Source organism: Pygocentrus nattereri, chromosome 25 (genome assembly GCF_015220715.1).
Source record: "Pygocentrus nattereri isolate fPygNat1 chromosome 25, fPygNat1.pri, whole genome shotgun sequence".
In the NCBI taxonomy this organism is placed as follows: domain Eukaryota; kingdom Metazoa; phylum Chordata; class Actinopteri; order Characiformes; family Serrasalmidae; genus Pygocentrus; species Pygocentrus nattereri.
This window is the reverse complement of record NC_051235.1, coordinates 11963241-11980917: the sequence shown is the minus strand read 5'-3', so window position 1 is coordinate 11980917 and position 17677 is coordinate 11963241. Positions and strand designations below refer to the sequence as shown.

The 17677-nt window shown below is 38.4% G+C and overlaps 1 protein-coding gene across 1 annotated transcript; it reads right to left on the bottom strand.

Moving 5' to 3' along the window:
- Window positions 1-11040: 11040 nt before the first annotated feature.
- tnni2b.1 (troponin I type 2b (skeletal, fast), tandem duplicate 1) lies at window positions 11041-17360 on the bottom strand. Its single transcript, XM_017709545.2, has 7 exons — window positions 17278-17360; window positions 14955-14985; window positions 14234-14270; window positions 13992-14120; window positions 12485-12574; window positions 12019-12195; window positions 11041-11180 (listed from the first exon to the last, which is right to left on the bottom strand). The coding sequence occupies exons 2-7, from the start codon at window positions 14960-14962 to the stop codon at window positions 11091-11093; spliced, it is 531 nt and encodes a 176-aa protein (XP_017565034.1). The 5' UTR covers window positions 14963-14985; window positions 17278-17360; the 3' UTR covers window positions 11041-11090.
- Between the last annotated feature and the right edge of the window lie 317 nt (window positions 17361-17677).

Here is a 17677-nt window from a genome sequence, read left to right as displayed (position 1 = left end):
AATTAGCAGTGCACAGTGTTTCATTTGATAATGTTTATGAAAGAAATCAAATGAATGAATTGACATTTTAAAGTTGTAAAGTTTTCTGTTTAATTTTCATGGCTTCCATTAGAAAATAAAGGCTATCAATTTTATCAAAAATCTGGGGGTGAAATACCACATTGATTCTTTGCCAATCAAACAATATTTCAGCCAATTTACTTTGAATGTGTTTTTAATATCTATGAGGTTTAGCACCTCAAAGCTTCCTTCTGGTTTATTAATTACATGGATTATCATTTTTACATATTTTATTGTTGCTACCAAGCAGTGTTAACCTGCTTGCAAAAGAAACACAGCTCCAGCTAATTTAATTGTGCTGGTCTTTTATCTGGAGGTGTTTGCAATAAAACACATGATCCTGCAGCTTGAGCAATAGCGTGCAGTTACTTACCAATCAAAATAATCAATAATAGTCTTAGTTTTGTAGATGTGAGGGAGAGAAGATGAATTCAGGCTGAAGTCTTATTTCTGTTTTCTACCGTATAAATGGAAAATGAATGATAGATAAAAGAGTCTATGCACACTTGAAGCCATCAAAGAAGAAATACCAAGACCTTTAGAAATAACCAGATCCAAAATGTGGCCCTTTCTGATCATTTCTGTGTCTGATCACTCCAGATGTTCAAAATAAATGTTGAGAGGCCATAGTCAGCTGAAGTGAACCTGGATATCTGAACTTTTGAATGTCATGGACATTGTTGCACTAGTAAAAGTCAAGAAAATTTTAACAGGTTTGCTCAAGTTTTCTCTGGTTTGCATTCCAGAGCAAAGTGTTCCAATTCAAAGTTCTGCCCTTCAGACTGTCATAGCTCCATTTTGTAAGTGCATTAGATTAGATTAGATTAGATTAGATTCAACTTTATTGTCATTGTGCAGAGTACAAGTACAGGGCCAATGAAATGTAGTTAGCATCTAACCAGAAGTGCAATATATAACATTATTTACATAAAGTGCGGTGGTAACAGTGACCAGTGCATAAATATAACTGTTATATACATGTGTGTATAAGTGAAATGTGAAATATGTAATATAAAATATGAGACATACAATATAAAATATACAGTGTTATATATGCAGTGTTATATGTATCTATCTATCTGTGTATTATGTTTATATACAGGAATGTACATATTGAATATATAGTATATAATATACATATATACATAACACATACATAAAGTGAGATATGCAGTAATATGAATGTAGGTTATTATATACACATGCGTATACAAATATAGACATGTAGATGTAATAGATACTGTACAGATCAGGGAGCAGCAATACAAATGAAAGTTGTATGAATGAAGTATATCATCAGTGCAGAAGGTGTTGGAAGTGCAGTTTTTTTAAAGTGACTGTGTAGCGTTCGTCAGGATAACCGCCTCAGGAAAAAAGCTTTTCCTAAGCCTGCTGGTGCGGGAGCGGAGGCTCCTGTAACGCCTGCCAGATGGTAAGAGGCTGAAAAGTCTATGATTTGGGTGGGTAACATCTTTGATGATGTTTCTTGCCCTGCCCATGCAGCGTTTGTGGTATATGTCCTCGATGGTGGGTAAATCGGTGCCTGTGATGCGCTGCGCCGTTTTTACTACCCGCTGGAGTGCTTTGCGGTCAGCAGCGCAGCAACTGCCGTACCATACAGAGATGCAGTTGGTGAGTATGCTCTCAATGGTACAGCGGTAAAAGTTCACCAGGATCCTGGGAGACAGGTGAGCTTTCTTGAGGCTCCGTAGAAAATAAAGGCGCTGCTGCGCCTTTTTGATGAGGACGGAGGAGTTCAAGGACCAGGTGAGATCCTTGGAGATGTGGAGACCAAGGAACTTGAAGCTGGACACCTGGTCCACTGCAACTCCACTGATGGAGATGGGGGTGTGAGCCTGGTTCCTAGTCCGTCTGAAGTCCATGATGATCTCCTTTGTTTTGTGCGTGTTGAGTGCCAGGTTGTTGTCATGGCACCATGAGGAGAGATGCTGTACTTCGTCCCTGTAGGCCGTCTCATCATTATCTGTGATCAGGCCTATCACCGTGGTGTCGTCTGCGAACTTGACTATGGTGTTTGAGCCATAAACAGGTACACAGTCATGGGTGAAGAGGGAGTACAGTATCGGACTCAAAACACAGCCTTGTGGAACGCCAGTGTTCAGGGTGATGTGTGATGAATGGAGATTGCCTAATTTAACAGACTGGGGTCTGTTAGTCAGGAAGTCCAAAATCCAGTTGCAAAGTGATGTGCTGATGCCCAGATGGTTGAGCTTGGATATCAGCATGGACGGGATCACTGTGTTAAATGCTGAACTGAAATCAATGAAGAGCATTCTCACATAAGAGTTCTGACAGTCCAGGTGGGTCAGTGCAGTGTGTAGTGCTGTGGAGATGGCGTCCTCAGTGGATCTATTGCTCCGATATGCGAACTGGTGTGGGTCCAGCGTAGCAGGTAGGCAGAACTTCAGGTGGGAAAGAACTAGTCTTTCAAAGCACTTGGAGATGATTGGGGTGAGTGCAACAGGTCGGAAGTCATTCAGGGCTGAAGCAGTTGAGTGCTTTGGCACTGGCACAATGGTGGCAGACTTGAAGATGGATGGGACAGCTGCCTGGGCCAGCGAGACATTGAAGATGTGTGTGAAGACACCCGAGATTTCCTCAGCACAGGCTCTTAGCACACGGCCAGGTACACCATCAGGGCCCGCTGCTTTCCGTGCATTCACCCTGCTCAGCATGCGACTGACATCCGAATTGGAAAGTTCAAGTGGATTATCGTCTGGTGGAGGATCGTTTTTTAAACATGTCACCTTATTACCCCGGTCAAAGCGAGCATAAAAGTGGTTCAGCTCATCAGGGAGTGAAGCACTGTTGGTGGATGGCGCAGTGCTCGGTGGCTTGTAGTTTGTCAGGGTGCGTATGCCCTGCCACATACGCTGAGGGTCAGAGGAGGTAAAGTGCTCCTCGATCCGCTGTTTGTAGCAGTGCTTGGCTATGGATATTCCTCTCCTCAGATTGGCTCTGGCCAAGCTGTAAGCCTCCCGGTCTCCTGACCTGAAGGCAGCATCTCTGGCTTTGATCAGAGAGCGAACCTCTCTGTTCATCCAGGGCTTCTGATTTGGGAATATTATTATTGTCTTTTGTGTTGTCACTCTGTCCACACAGTTGTTGATGTGTTCCAGGACAGAGTTAGTGTAGGTGTCCAGGTGGATTTGTGAGGCCGTGGTGGCCCGGGCTGCATACTCGCTCCAGTCAGTGTGCTGGAACTGGTGCTGAAGGAAGGAGTCAGCCCCATCCATCCAGATCTTTACAGTTCTGGTTGTAGGCTTGATCCTCCGAATGACTGGACTGTATTTGGGGAGTAGAAACAGAGAAAGATGATCTGAAAGTCCGAGGTGGGGGAGGGGTGTGGCTTTGTATGCATCAGCCACGTTTGTGTAAACTTTATCCAAAATTTTATGGCATACAGGCCATACTGACATCCCTCATGGAGCAAGGGCTTAAAATCTTTCTGACAATTGGCTGGTGTGTGCCACTTCCAAAGTGTAAGATACTTGCTCAAGCACTAGGCTTTGTCTTTGTCACAGGTGACGCAATTTGCTTGCATGGCACTGAGCTTTCAAATGATGGTGGTCTTACTGCCCATGGATTCCTCATGGCTGCAGCGCAGATCATTGCACTGGGGAAACTCTATATAAGACACTTCTAGATGTGGCCGATATCTCTCAAATTGGACTCCCTGCACCACAGGCATTTATTGGTTTGTATTTCACACTAGTGTCTGATAGCTCTAAGACTGTGGCAATCCTTACATGTACAGGACAGTGATGGGTCAGTTGCTCACATGCAGAGAGTTAGTGACAACAGATGCATCTACCACAGGTTTCCCCAACTATGGCTATGTTCACTTCAGATTTGTTATCATGCCCTCCCAGAGTCAGAAACACAGTTCTGAATACCTTAATCAAGGGCAAGTGGCAGGGGTTTATGGGCTTTCATGCTCTATCGAGACAGTGCTTTTGCTCCTGCAGGAGCTACTAGCAATGGAGAGATCTCTATCTACTTTGAAAGTCTTGCTGTTCTCTCTAGCCATCTGGCTCTGAACCACAGCCCATCTCTGGGCTCCCTCAAAGTGATTGTGGCCTTCTTGAAAGGGGCATTGAGACTTTGCCCACCCCACTTGACCACGCTGCCACCCTGGGAGCTCCACATAGTGCTTGATAACCAGTCAGACCCTAGGAGACAGTTTGTGAAGTGGTATGTCTTTGCTACTGCGAAGATGTGGAAAACAGTCAGCTGTTTATATGCTTTTCAGGAGCTAAACTGGCATTCTCAAAGCAGCATCTCTCACACTGGCTGGTGATTGAGCTAGTTAACACGGCTACCAACCATCCACTGCCTGCACCTGCTAACCACTGCGTCAGGGGAACCTGACGCCAGATACATCTGATGCACAAGCTTCTTCTGATGATCTCCTTGTGAATGCATGGGCACAATTCATCCACTCAATAAGTACTGCCCCTAGCAGTCAGGAAATACCTAGGCATTCAGAGGAACCAAAAAAGATGTTTCACAGTGGCCGTAGATGCAGTAAAATCTATTCTATTTCCATTGGTAATCATCATGCCCCATTGGTAATCATCATGCCCCATTGGTAATCATCATGCCCCATTCAAAAAGTCAAGAATCAGAGACAGATCAAGTCCCTGGTTTACGGGTGAGGTTTCCTCATTGTTTAAGGCCAGAAATAAAGCTTGGTCAAATGCTAGACGCTCAGGGGAGAGAGACCATTGGCTTACCTTTAGACAGCTGAGAAATAAATGTACCTCTGCTGTTAGAAAAGCTAAATCAGAATATTACCTCCGCTTAATCACCAGCACTAGAAACCCTCAAAACTTCTGGAAAATAGTAAATTCTCTAAAAAATAATTCCCCCCTTTTTCCAACAAGCGTTTTAGTTGACGATCAGCTGATTTCTGCCCAGAAGGAAATATGTCAAGCTTTTAACTCACATTTTGCTGCAGCCGGCCACATCTTTGATAAGAATAGCACAAACCCATTGAATAAAACTGATCTCAGCTCTACTGTTTCTAGAAAACATGGTCTTTTCTCACTCCAGCCATTTTCTCCATATTTAGTTGCTAATGCCCTGGCTAAAATTAATCCACGAAAAGCCACTGGAGAAGATGGGCTGGACCCCTTTTTATTGCGTCTCGCAGCCCCGATTATTTTAGAATACATTTTATAAATTTTTAATCTTTCAGTTTTATCTTGCAGAATTCCCAGGGTCTGGAAAACAACTCATGTAATTCCTCTGCATAAAGGTGGTGAGACAACAGATCTGAATAATTATAGGCCAATCTCAAAACTGTCGTGTTTAGCAAAAATGTTAGAATCTCTAGTAAACCAGCAATTGAAATAATTTCTTCATGAAAATTCTGTTTTATCTAAATATCAGTCTGGTTTCAGAGAAGGTCACAGCACTATCTCTGCTACAACACTGGTTTTAAACAATCTTTATTCAGACATAGACAAGAGGAAACATTGTGCAGCTGTTTTTATTGACTTAACAAAAGCATTCGACACAGTTGATCACACTCTTCTTTTACGGAACTTAGAAAAGATTGGCTTTGATGCAACTGCGCTGGACTGGACCCAAAAATACCTCACTGACAGAAATCAATGTATGGCATTGAATAATTATAAATCAGAGTTGGTATCTGTATCTAAAGGTGTACCACAAGGTTCAATTTTGGGTCCAGTCTTATTTAATATCTACATAAATGATATTGCTACCTCTGCTTCAACCTCAGACTGCAAAATTCACCTTTATGCAGATGATACAATTTTATATTGCTCAGCTGATTCTATTCATGCTGCAACAAGAAAATTACAGAGCTCATTTAATGCTCTGCAGGTGGCGTTATATAAGCACAAACTAGTTTTAAATGCCACGAAAACTAAGTTCATGCTGTTTTCCAGATCTTTTAATACTGATTTTAGTACTGTAAATATTACTACCCTGGCAGGATCCACTGTTGAGAGAGTCACAGAATATAAATACCTTGGCATATGGCTGGAAGATAAACTCAGTTTTAAACCACACATAAATAAACTAGTCAGTAAATGCAGACAGAAGCTGGGTTATTTTTATGGACATAAGTCCTGTTTCCGCCCTGCGATGGACTGGCGACCTGTCCAGGGTGTATCCTGCCTTCCGCCCGAAGACTGCTGGGATAGGCTCCAGCTCCCCCCCGCGACCCTGACGGAGAAGCGGCTTAGAAAATGGATGGATGGATGGAAGTCCTGTTTCCCCATGCATGCCAGAAAAAGACTAGTTGAAGCAACTTTACTATCAGTGCTGGACTATGGTGACGTTATTTATAAATATGCTCCCTCCAGCTCTCTCAAATTACTGGACCCAGTGTATCACTCTGCCCTGAGGTTCATCACTGGAGATGCGTACAGAACTCACCACTGTGAGCTGTATGAAAAAGTTGTGTGGCCCTCTTTAAAGGTACGAAGGGAAACACATTGGTTGATTTTTATTTATAAGACACTTTCCGGTCATTTGCCAGAATACATCACTTCATTGATGATTACAAATAACAGTAATTATCAGACTCGCTCTAGAAATTGGATCAGCTGCCAGGTACCAAGAGTTTTTACGGAACTGGGAAAATCTGCTTTTAGTTACAGTGCACCAGTGAGCTGGAATTCACTACAGGAAACATTAAAACTCAGGTCACTGGTGTCACTCAGTCATTTTAAACTTTTAATATCAAACCACCTACAGACAGCCTGTACCTGTTTTACTTAATCATATTTATTTGTAACTTTTATTTTTGTATTAGTTCTCCTTAGTTTTTTATCTCTTTTTATTTATTTATTTATTTCCTCATTTTATTTTAAGTTTTTATGATTACTTTTTTAATTTGTGATATTGTACTATTACTTTACTAATTTATCTATTTTGATCTTAATTTCTTACCATTTAAAATCTCAAGTTCTATTTTTATCTACTTTTATCTTTTATTCACTGTTATTTTAAATTTTCTTTTAATTTAAAATGATTAAATGTAGTTATTATTTTCTTTGTCATGTCAATCCCTGTTTTTGTAAATGCTCGGCTACATTGAAAATGAGGGTTGCCCTCAATGTACTTCCGAGTCAAAAGAAAGGTTGATTGATTGATTGATTGATTACTTCACTCCTAACTTCCATAAATTTACACTTTGCCAAAGGCTGTGTTTGAAATGTGTTCGAATACTGCATATTACGTATTCAATATACACTGAATACTGTATGCTACTCTTCAGCTGTAGTATACTGTATGGTATACATCAGCCATGGGCCGTACTACAGAGTAGTAACTACTAGCATCAGAAACTAAGCCAATCAGACATAGCTTTTCAATCACTGATTAGTAACCATCGCTTGCTGCTTTTCAGTGTGTACATTTGTGTTTTGGTCAAGAGATTGTGCTACTTTCATGAGTGAACCCATACAATGACAGAGGACAGGACATTGTTTTCTACCCACCTCTGAACCCACAAATAAACTTTAAAAATGTCATCTTTGAGTTGGTCTGTGTGGTAAACCTGTGTAATTTACTTAATTTCCTCCATTTGTGATTTTCATTTTTATGTCACTAATAATTGGTTATATGAGCTAGCTTGACTGAATAATAATCGATGTGACCCCATGTGGGAACCTAAAGATCTGAGGCCAACTTAAATATGTTATATATGTGCAATACATTAGTTAATTAAATCAAATAGATGAAGTAAGCAAACTCACCTTAAGATGAGCAGAGAAAGTTACTATGGCTTCAGCTTTGCTCTGACTATAGCAGCATTTAGAGAAATTTCTTTCATTTTGCTTTTTCAATGTATGGAAGGCTGAATCCAGAGCTATTAAAATGTCCAAGTAGTTATGTCAGTGATTACATCCTTCTGAAAAGTCTGTATTGCATTGTGAGATGATATGATAAAGATAGCTATGGTTACCTACTGTAATATTTTGCCGGAGCAGTACGTCATCTGGGTATCTCTGGCGTACTTACTACTTTTGTGCACAAGCAGTACAAAGCAAAAAAAAAGTATGTAGTAGGCTATTTCGAACACAGATTTTGAGACAAAAAAGTACTCTTATCTTTGAGCAATATTGCCAGCAATTCTGGGTTATGTCATTAATGTAAACTTCACAACAGTAAAAATAAATGTTCAGAATGACATAATGATACTCATTACTGGGACTGCTTAAAATAGATATCCCATGTGTGCAAGCAAATGGATGTTTGGACCCTCTAAATTTAGGGTGCCAGAATTTGCCTTGCAATTGCAGCCCTGCCAGCTTCAGCCAAACTTAGGAAGTGAGGGTGTTGTTGGTCCAGCACAATCTCCTCAAGGTAATTTAAGAATGGCAGTGTGAAGGACAAGAGCAACATAAGGAGGGATGACTGTAGAAGGAGTGGCAACTGCCACCTTCAGTCTCACAGTACAAGTGCCAATCCAAGTGCCTGCAGACTACAGAACTGTTGCAGGTGAGACGTAAAATAAGACAATATCCACATCATAATATAGACCAGAGATCACTGGTCTTATCCACAGGAGGCCGATGTGGCTTCAACAGCACTGAACAAAGCAGGCCCACACATCATATGACTGTTGTTTGAAGACAAACATTAAAAAGTGGAATCAGGTGTGCTCCTGCTTTATTGGATTGAAAAAGCTGAAAATGTTCATCTGAAAACATATGACTGAACCTTGAATGTTCTATCTGCCTTCTGATAGGATGTAAATGTAAGATCATTTGTGTCTTTAGCTTTTTTAAACTTTTTTTATATAATTTAATATATTAATATATAGTTTAATATAATTTCAATCTGCCCAGCAATGCCACAACTGCTCCAAACATAAACACCCCTGTTTTGTTAAAAGGTAAAGAGGAATTTAGGACACAAATCTCAAGAAGATGAAGTAGTACCACTGAGTTAGTTACAAAGCCTTAGTCTTTAATGTCAGTTTACTATATTTGATGTACTATTTAGTATGGTACTATGAAGTTTTGGACCTAGTCCATGATCTGGCTAAAGCCTGCCCATACAACCTTAAAAAGGAGGATTTCAAGGGTTCTTTAGTAAGGGCAAGTATTATATATAGAGCCATGACAACTATTTTAATGGTTCTTTGCCTGGTTAAATTGTTATTCTCTATGATGGAGAACACCTTTGAAGCACCTTTAAAAAATGTTTTCAATAGTACCAAGAGAAAAGTTCCACTATTGTTAACGAACAATTTTCGTTAGTTTATACTATGTAGAACCTTTTTTGTTAATAAATTTGACAATTATGGATATTTATGGTCTTTGGAATGCATTTTGTAATGAAAAAATGTAAAATGTACTACACATATGTTTCTCATATGCTCATAGATGGTGAAAAGGTACATGCAGACTGTTAAAGACAAATAGTAACCAAAGACATTTTTTTTCCAGATTTACCACTATTTAAAACCCAGATATGTGTACATGTGGTTCAGTAGTGATTGTGGATACTAAATAAAATGGTCATATTTGCATTGTAGACATCATGAGCCTTGGTTCCTATCCCCACCACTGTAAAAAGAAAAAAAAAGCAATGTAGCTTTTTAAAAAATTGCCTTCACCACCAATTTGCTTTTTAACAAATCCCAGTGCTCCCAGTGAGTGTACTAAATTCAGAAACATCCCTGAGTTGGACCGTTTATCGCTTGTATCTTGCTTTTGATTACATCTGAAATGTGTCTACCCCCTTCTTTCTGTAGAAAATTGGCCAATAAGGAATTGTTCTTCTCCATAGTATCTAGGTAGATATAATTAAGTGAGCTGTCCTGTTGGTCAAATTGGCCATCGGTATAATTATGTATATTGCTGTTGTCGGTTCTCAGTTTTTGACATAATCGCCTTTTGCCCTTTATGACTTGGAAAAAAGTCTGGTTCCATTGACTTACATTAAAAATAAAGTAGGGTTTTCCTTCTCCTGTTAAGTTACCATTTTGCAGGTTTTTTTCTGACAACAGCAATATGCTTATATGTTTGTCACAAGCTTCAAATAGTAAATGGATTCAAAAGTCTATGTTTAATCTAGAATAGTCAAAATATTTCTTGTGAAGCATCTTTTACCTAAGAACTAGCAAACTACTAGAATCCCCCTAGGGACACTAGGACAAGTTAGCATTACTGTAGAGGTGATTTTTTTCATGTTTTGATCGAATTATGGCCAAAACTGAAGGCCTAGCTCTAATAGTCACGGTCTGCCACTGCAAAGAGCAAATCCTAAATAAGTAACGTAACTGCACTCAGTACCCTGAATTCCATATTATGATGAATCATTTTATGTTCTTCCATTATTGAACATACATCTACTGAAGTGTTTGTGAGAACATTTCAGATTTATGTGCTTAATTACTCTCCTGGCAACATCTGGTGCAGTACTTCTTTAAGGGTTTACTGTGGTGACTGCTACCATGGAGGAAAAAACGTTTGGGAACATTCATCACAGGCAGGGATGCCAGATCATGCAATAAGTATCAAAAACACTCCCACAAATAGTTTACAGAAATAATAAACTAGTCATCTTTGCTTAGTCTGTACATCAGCTCTTCTCCTGGAGGGCAGTCAGCAGAAGGGCAAAGAACTTCAAAAGAACTGAAGAAAAAAATGAAAGTTTCAGGTCTGCATTCAAGGATCAGTCAAACCTCTGAGGGAGGAGAGAAATTATTAAATAAATATAGAAACAGTCTTTGTTCTGTATGTTTGCAGTTGTTTTTGGCCTGTCAAATAGAAGTAATGGTAAAAGTGTCTCTTAAATTAATGTGAATGAAATATGCAGAGTATGTTCTTAATCTCTGATATTATTCTTTGTCATGTTTAATTCCTTACTGTATGAAAATTTCTATAATGTCAAATTTATTTAAATGGCACAACTCATACAGCAATGTGTGTAACAGTGTGAAGAAAGAAAGAGTCGGAGCACAAGGGAAACAAATAAATCATCTAATTTAAATGTAAAATAATCTACAAATAACAAATTTATGCCTCTGACTCAAACATCTTTTTCCTGCCGTCCATGCCAGCCTTATCCTCGATGTTCTTACGCCAGTCACCCACAGACTCTTTCTCCTGTAGGGGGAGACAAAGCTCAGAATTTAAACCTCTGTCAATCTTTCTGTCTCTCTCATTATCTTCATCAGCCCCATCATCAGTGTGTACAGCCAACAAAGAGAATCAGATATCAGTCATAATCACAAGATTATCCCACAGTCATAATCACAAGATTATCCCACATTAATTCTAAGTATAAAATCTAACAACAACTCCTTCTGTATCATTAAACACATCTGAGCCAACTCATCAGCATATTAACAAGGCCATCATGAGATGAATTTTGAGAGTTATGCTGTGTTTGTGACCAAGTAGGATTTTGGAAGTTCCTGCCCTCCTGAAAAATCCATTATAACGTTGCTCCAACACATAATTCCCGCTCAGAAAGCTGGAATTTCTCAAGATCTCTGATTACTAAGTTGTTAATTCATAATTTCAATATGGCGGCTCCCAAAGAATAGGAAGTAATGATGTTTTATTTTTTTAAAACAGATTGTTTCTTGTTTTTTTTTATGATGGATCAAAATGTTAAAGTTGCATGAATGCTTTTAGGGAGGAGAATAAAATTTTCATGCAGATTAAATTGGGAAAACGTCTGCAAAGCTGTCTCAGAAGGAACCCAGTTTAACACCTTTGCTCTATTGCATGCTGCAGGATATGTTTGCAATTATTGCCTCACTTTCTATAGCACCATGTTTTTTCAAATGATTGTGCTTGTATCGCTGCTTTTTAAAGAAATCCAATATTCCCAGTTAGGACTGGTTTAGGAACATTACTGTTTCATTTCTATTTAGTTGCTTTGGTTATGTTATGTTCCATATGGCACCAAAAAAGCATCTAAATTGTCTCTACCCACCTCTTCTTTAGTCTCTTTCTTGACTTGCTTGAGGTTGGCCCTCAGGTCCATCGAAACCTTGTGCTTGGAGCCGAGCAAAGCCTGCAGCATAGCATCAGCAGACATGCGCACTTTCTTCAGAACTGGCTTCTTGAACTTGCCCTTCAGGTCCTGCACTTTCAACTTCAGATCATCGATCTGCCCAGAAAAAAAAAAATAAGCAGAGAGGCCTCAGCAATGCAGTTGTCGAGATTTTGAAACAATGTATGTGTATGTGATAGATTGGTGGTTCTCCTGGTCCTGACTTGCATGTTGTAGTATTTTCCCTTTGAAAAACCCACTTCATCTCAGCAAGGGCTTGTTAATGAGTTCATTATCATTGTCATTCACGTCAGGTGTTTTAGGAGCAATGAAACTCTACAATGCACAGGTCAGTGTTCCTCAAAGACCAGGATAACCACTGTGTCAAACTGTTAAATTGTAGTACCTCTTTATTGGACTTTGCCACTTTGCTCTCCATGTCATATCTCTGCTCATCAGCAAGATCAATCTGCTGGTGTAACTTCCTACATAGATCCTGAGAACACACACACACACACACACACACACACACACACACACACACACACACACACACAATTGAACTGTTGCTTTATAATTAAAGTAAAAAAAAGGAAAAATGCTGTTTGTCAACGTGCATCTATATCTATCTCTCTCTCTCTCTCTCTCTCTATATATATATATATATATATATATATATATATATATATATATATATACAAACAATTATATAAGCACCACAACAAACAGATAAAAGACTTCGAAAGTGGCTAGTTGGAGTTGCAGTTATTTTTTTTTACTCAGAATCATCGGGAACATTTTTGATCTCCATGTTTGAACAGCAAAGTTGCTGTTAGTGATATGAGTGTTATGATATATTTAACAATTGTGATACCTTCTCAAAACAGTGAACTTTTTGGTCTATATAATAGATTTAACTACCTACCATGTCTGAATAAAAACTGATCAAAAAACATATTTAAAAGTGGAGAAGTTGTGCTTTATCACTGCTGATGGTGTAAGAAGCCATGTTGATTTAATGTCATGTGCTTAATAATCTAATCTGCTTAATAAGTTGAATAATATCAACGTATAAGTATTCCTAGTTTAGGGGTGTTTTCTTTCATTTCTCCTAGTCAAAGAATGGAAATCCTGAGTTATATGTTTTAGTCGAATGCATACAATATGGCATTATTCCCAAGATTGCACTGTTACAAATATTGTAACAAACATTGATGTGTGATATTGTTTTCCTCAAAATGAACACACACACACACACACACACACACACACACACACACACACACACACACATATATATATATATATATATATATATATATATATATATATATATATATATATATATATATTAGTTTTTAATATGTTGTTTCAGAAAAAATAAAGAGAATGTTAATTTGACAAATAAAACTTATACTTATTGGTAACCAAACCACCAACTTGCTTAACAGCCTACTGTTGAGTATGGGAATATGGGTAAAACATGAAATTTTAATAGGTTTTTCCACATTTATCAACCTTACTGATTGAACCAAAGATGGAATTTTACTACAACAACTTAGTTGATGATTTTTAAGAGGGATGTTTGCATTTTAGACTAATGCAGACATTTTCACCACAAGCACAATAAACAGCAACTCTTAATAAATCTGCAGTAATGGAAAAACTGTTCCGTATAGTACCAAAAAACGTTCTTTGATGTCTTTCAATAGCCAAACTCTTTTTGATGCTATGTAGATCTATATTTTACAGACTCTTTAAAGAACCATTTACAACAGGCTGTGCATCAAAGTGATGAACCATTAAATCAACAAATAACTGCTTAGGTATTTTTAATGTAGTCACAGTTCTATATGTTACCATTTACTAAAGAACCCTTAAAGAACCCACTGCGCTGTGTACGTGTAGGCTACCTGCAGATCCTGCATTGTTCCAGGCAGAGAGAGTGAAGGGCAGTTCTCGTCCATGTATCTCTGCTTCTCTTCCTCTGCTTCTGCAGCCTCGGCCTCAAGAAACCCCTGAGCGATCTGTAGCATCAAGCTCTGGAGCACAGATGCACAAGCAATAAAAATAGTAAATTCCAAATAGACCTGTTTAGGTTCTCAACACGAATCCACAGTATTTCTGGTCTGCTGAGCTTCAAACATGTACTCACCTTCAGATGGTGCCGACGGCTGGATGTCATCTTCTTCCTTTTGGAAAGCACAGTGTAATTTAGCTGATGGAGTCAGTCTTAAACCAGTTTCAATGCCATTAACAATGTTATTAGCAGGTAAAAGTAATTAAAGGAGTCATTTCCACTGATGATGTTTCTGTAGGTTTATACAACAATCAAAAAGCAATCCTAATGCATTTTACATGACCATTTCCAAACTCTAAAAACAGGTTGTTTTGGTTACTGTGCCTTTAAGACTGATATATGTAAATGACCCCTGTTTTGATTGGCTCCCCCATATTGTACCTTTAAAAAGCAGTCCAGTTTAAAAAGACTCCTTATATCTTCAGTGTAAATGGGCACTCAGTATGTACATGCAATTGTTTCTTAAATAATAAAAAATACTCATTTCAAAACAGCTGTTTTAGCAGCTCACGTTCAACATATGGACAACATGTACTGGGGAGAAAATGGTCCGTTTGGAAAATGTACATATTTCATCAAACTATTTCAAACTACAAAGGAATAGGCAGCCAAAAAATGCAAATAAAGCTGTTATGGTCCTTTGTCAGGAGCTTAATATGATTTGTTTCCTGATGAATGCAAAACAGTGTTTCAGATGAATAATTTAACAGCAATTATTCCTCATTGTTATAATTGTGCTTTATGGGTAAGAGAATGTACAGAGTGCATGGAGTGCTGTGTGACAGTGAATACTTACTCAGACATCTTGGCCACTTCTTTATGTCCCCCTTTATATGGAGAAGGAAAATGAGAGAGTAAAAGAGGGCAAAAGGGATTTCAGCCATGGAAACGTCTGGTGCACAAAATAAAAAATGTGGCGTAGTAAATTCAGAATTAAAATACATTCAAAATTCTAAATTCACCTAAAACCTACCCTAACCTAACCCTTGTGCTAAGTGCTTTTAAAATGTTTTGGATAATTTAGATTCCCTACTATACCTAGGCTTGTTGCTTAGCAACAATAACAAAAACAATCCAAGGAAATCCTTCATCTTCAGTCTAGAATCTGAGCTATAATTAGCGAGTGCATTTGTGATGTAGGGGAGTGTTAGATGTTAGGGTGTGTGTGCATGGGGTCCAAGTGCCATGTGTTCTTTTTATCACACATACAATTCACACAAGAATCCAACAGCTGAGTGCATTTTTGCCTCCTGAGGAATTTCCTCAGCTGCTCTGAGACCCAAAACACAGTTTAAAATGTACCTGTGAACCACACAAACACACACACACACACACGCACACAGTACTGAGCAAAGGTATCTGAGAAAATTAGCTAAAGGCTATTTATTTGAGCAGTAACTTTTTATTTGCACAGGCAATCCTTAATACAAAATGTATTGATTTTATTTCTTATGTTACTTTCCTTTGACATTAATGTTTCCAAACCTCTCCTCAAGCAACCCTGGTAATATTTTTAGCTATCATCTAATACCTAATCAATTGAGCCCAGACTTCCATTCCTCACTCATATAACTTAAGAACAGCCCAGTCAGTTGTGTTGTAGTTTCTGAATAAAAAGAAATCTTTAAGGAAAATGGTATCCTTTGGACCCTCAGAAGATATCAACTACTTTTAACTGCATTTATGATACATAGGGTCTCCATTCAGAATGCTGTGTAGTCCAAAAGTAGGCTTGATCTCTCTCCAGGAAACAACCCATGGAGTTTTACTGACAAACTCACATTTAGTGTCCAGATAAATAGTTTTAGACAATTTGCTTAGGTGTGTAAGACTTTTTTTTTTCTTTTTATCTTGGGGGCCAAAATGCAGTGTTTGTAGTGAAAAGAGGTCCAAAAGAACAAAACAATCCACAGATGAAGATTGTTGTAAAAATATTTTATAACTTGCACTATTATGCTAACATATAAGTACACTACCTATAAGTAATGTATAGTGATCAGTATCTCATTGGTTGAAGGGATGGGGTTAGGTAACTTTCTGGTGAGCTAAATCAACCATTCTCAGAGGCCAAGTTTGGGCGAACTACTTACTTTTGGTTCCCTAAACCATGTTTGAAAAAGATATTTTCATGTACACTTCATGTACAGATTCTATACCAATTTGCAAGTGTTCTTCTTCTGTTAGAATCTATGGTCTTACACACAAAACATTTTTGGCACCCTTATTTTTAAATATGTCTTAATGTCTTACTTATTTTCAAAATTGTTGCTCCTCATTTGAACTTTTCATTGATTACCTGAGAGGGTTAGTCTTTACTGTTTTTTCCTGCTTTAATAAAGGAACAGAGTCCATTGGCATTCACAGATAAAGAGCTGAATCTTTGGTTTAGAAGCTCTGCAAGGTCTTTGCGCTTTTTACGTGTGCTAACATTTTAAATTTCATTAAAATGATCCTGCATTGCGTTAGGCTACTGTGCATCGGATACTTTAAAACCTTACTAGCTACTTTAACCAGTATTGATGACTTTGTACTAATATATTTATTTTATGAAAATGAAAGATACAACATTAACACAATGATGCCTTTTTTACTTACTGTTGATAATAACTGTGAGGATGTAATATAATTTATTTAGATGAATAATAGCATTGGATGCTCTGACCTCAGTTGGACCTCACTAAACCTCCATTCACTCCAAACATTCAACATCCCCAGCTTCAGTCAAAAACCCTACAACTAAAATTCAACCACAGTGTCCTCATAGACAAAATCTAGGTAACACATTATTTTGAGGTGAATGTAATAGATTGTAATAAATCTAACCATAAACCTAAGCCCAGCCCTAATGTCAACTCAAAAAGCAAAAGACTTAATCGTAACCAGAATAATCAACTGGGTTTCACTCACTGGTTTGTTATAGGATCCCAGTTATAGGACCTGTAAATTATCTATAGGAGACAGCCAACATAAACGGAAAATCTGCAGTTGCATTTGTCAGTCAGCTTTCAGTAGGAACCTACTTTGTGCATGCATGTGTGAGCTGTGTGTTAAAGCAGGAAACCTGAGAGCTATTAAACTTCTCTGAGAGATGAATTACAGCATAATGGAGAGAATCTCACCTTTCAGCAGAGACAGAGAGAGACAGAGAAGTGCTGAGGGGATCAGATGGAAGAAAGCATGTGGCTCTATGCCAGAGGGAACAGGACCATGAGGGCTGTTTATATAGATATCTCGGCAGGCTCAAGCAGACAATTCTGTTCTCTTTATGGAAAGAGGCTGCTCCTTAAACCAATCAACGACATGTTCCTCAAATATCCACCATCCTCCCTGTGTCAGCTCTTACTGTCACACTCACACATGCACACATTTCTCTTTGTACTTTTGGAATCTAGGGGTGGCAGGGGTGATGGTGACAGCTGAAAGCAGGCTGTCTTACCAAAAATGACAGAAACGTCTGTGAGAAGCTGTCGAAAGCTGACAGATTACCCCAAATTAGCAAGACACGCGCAACATGATTTT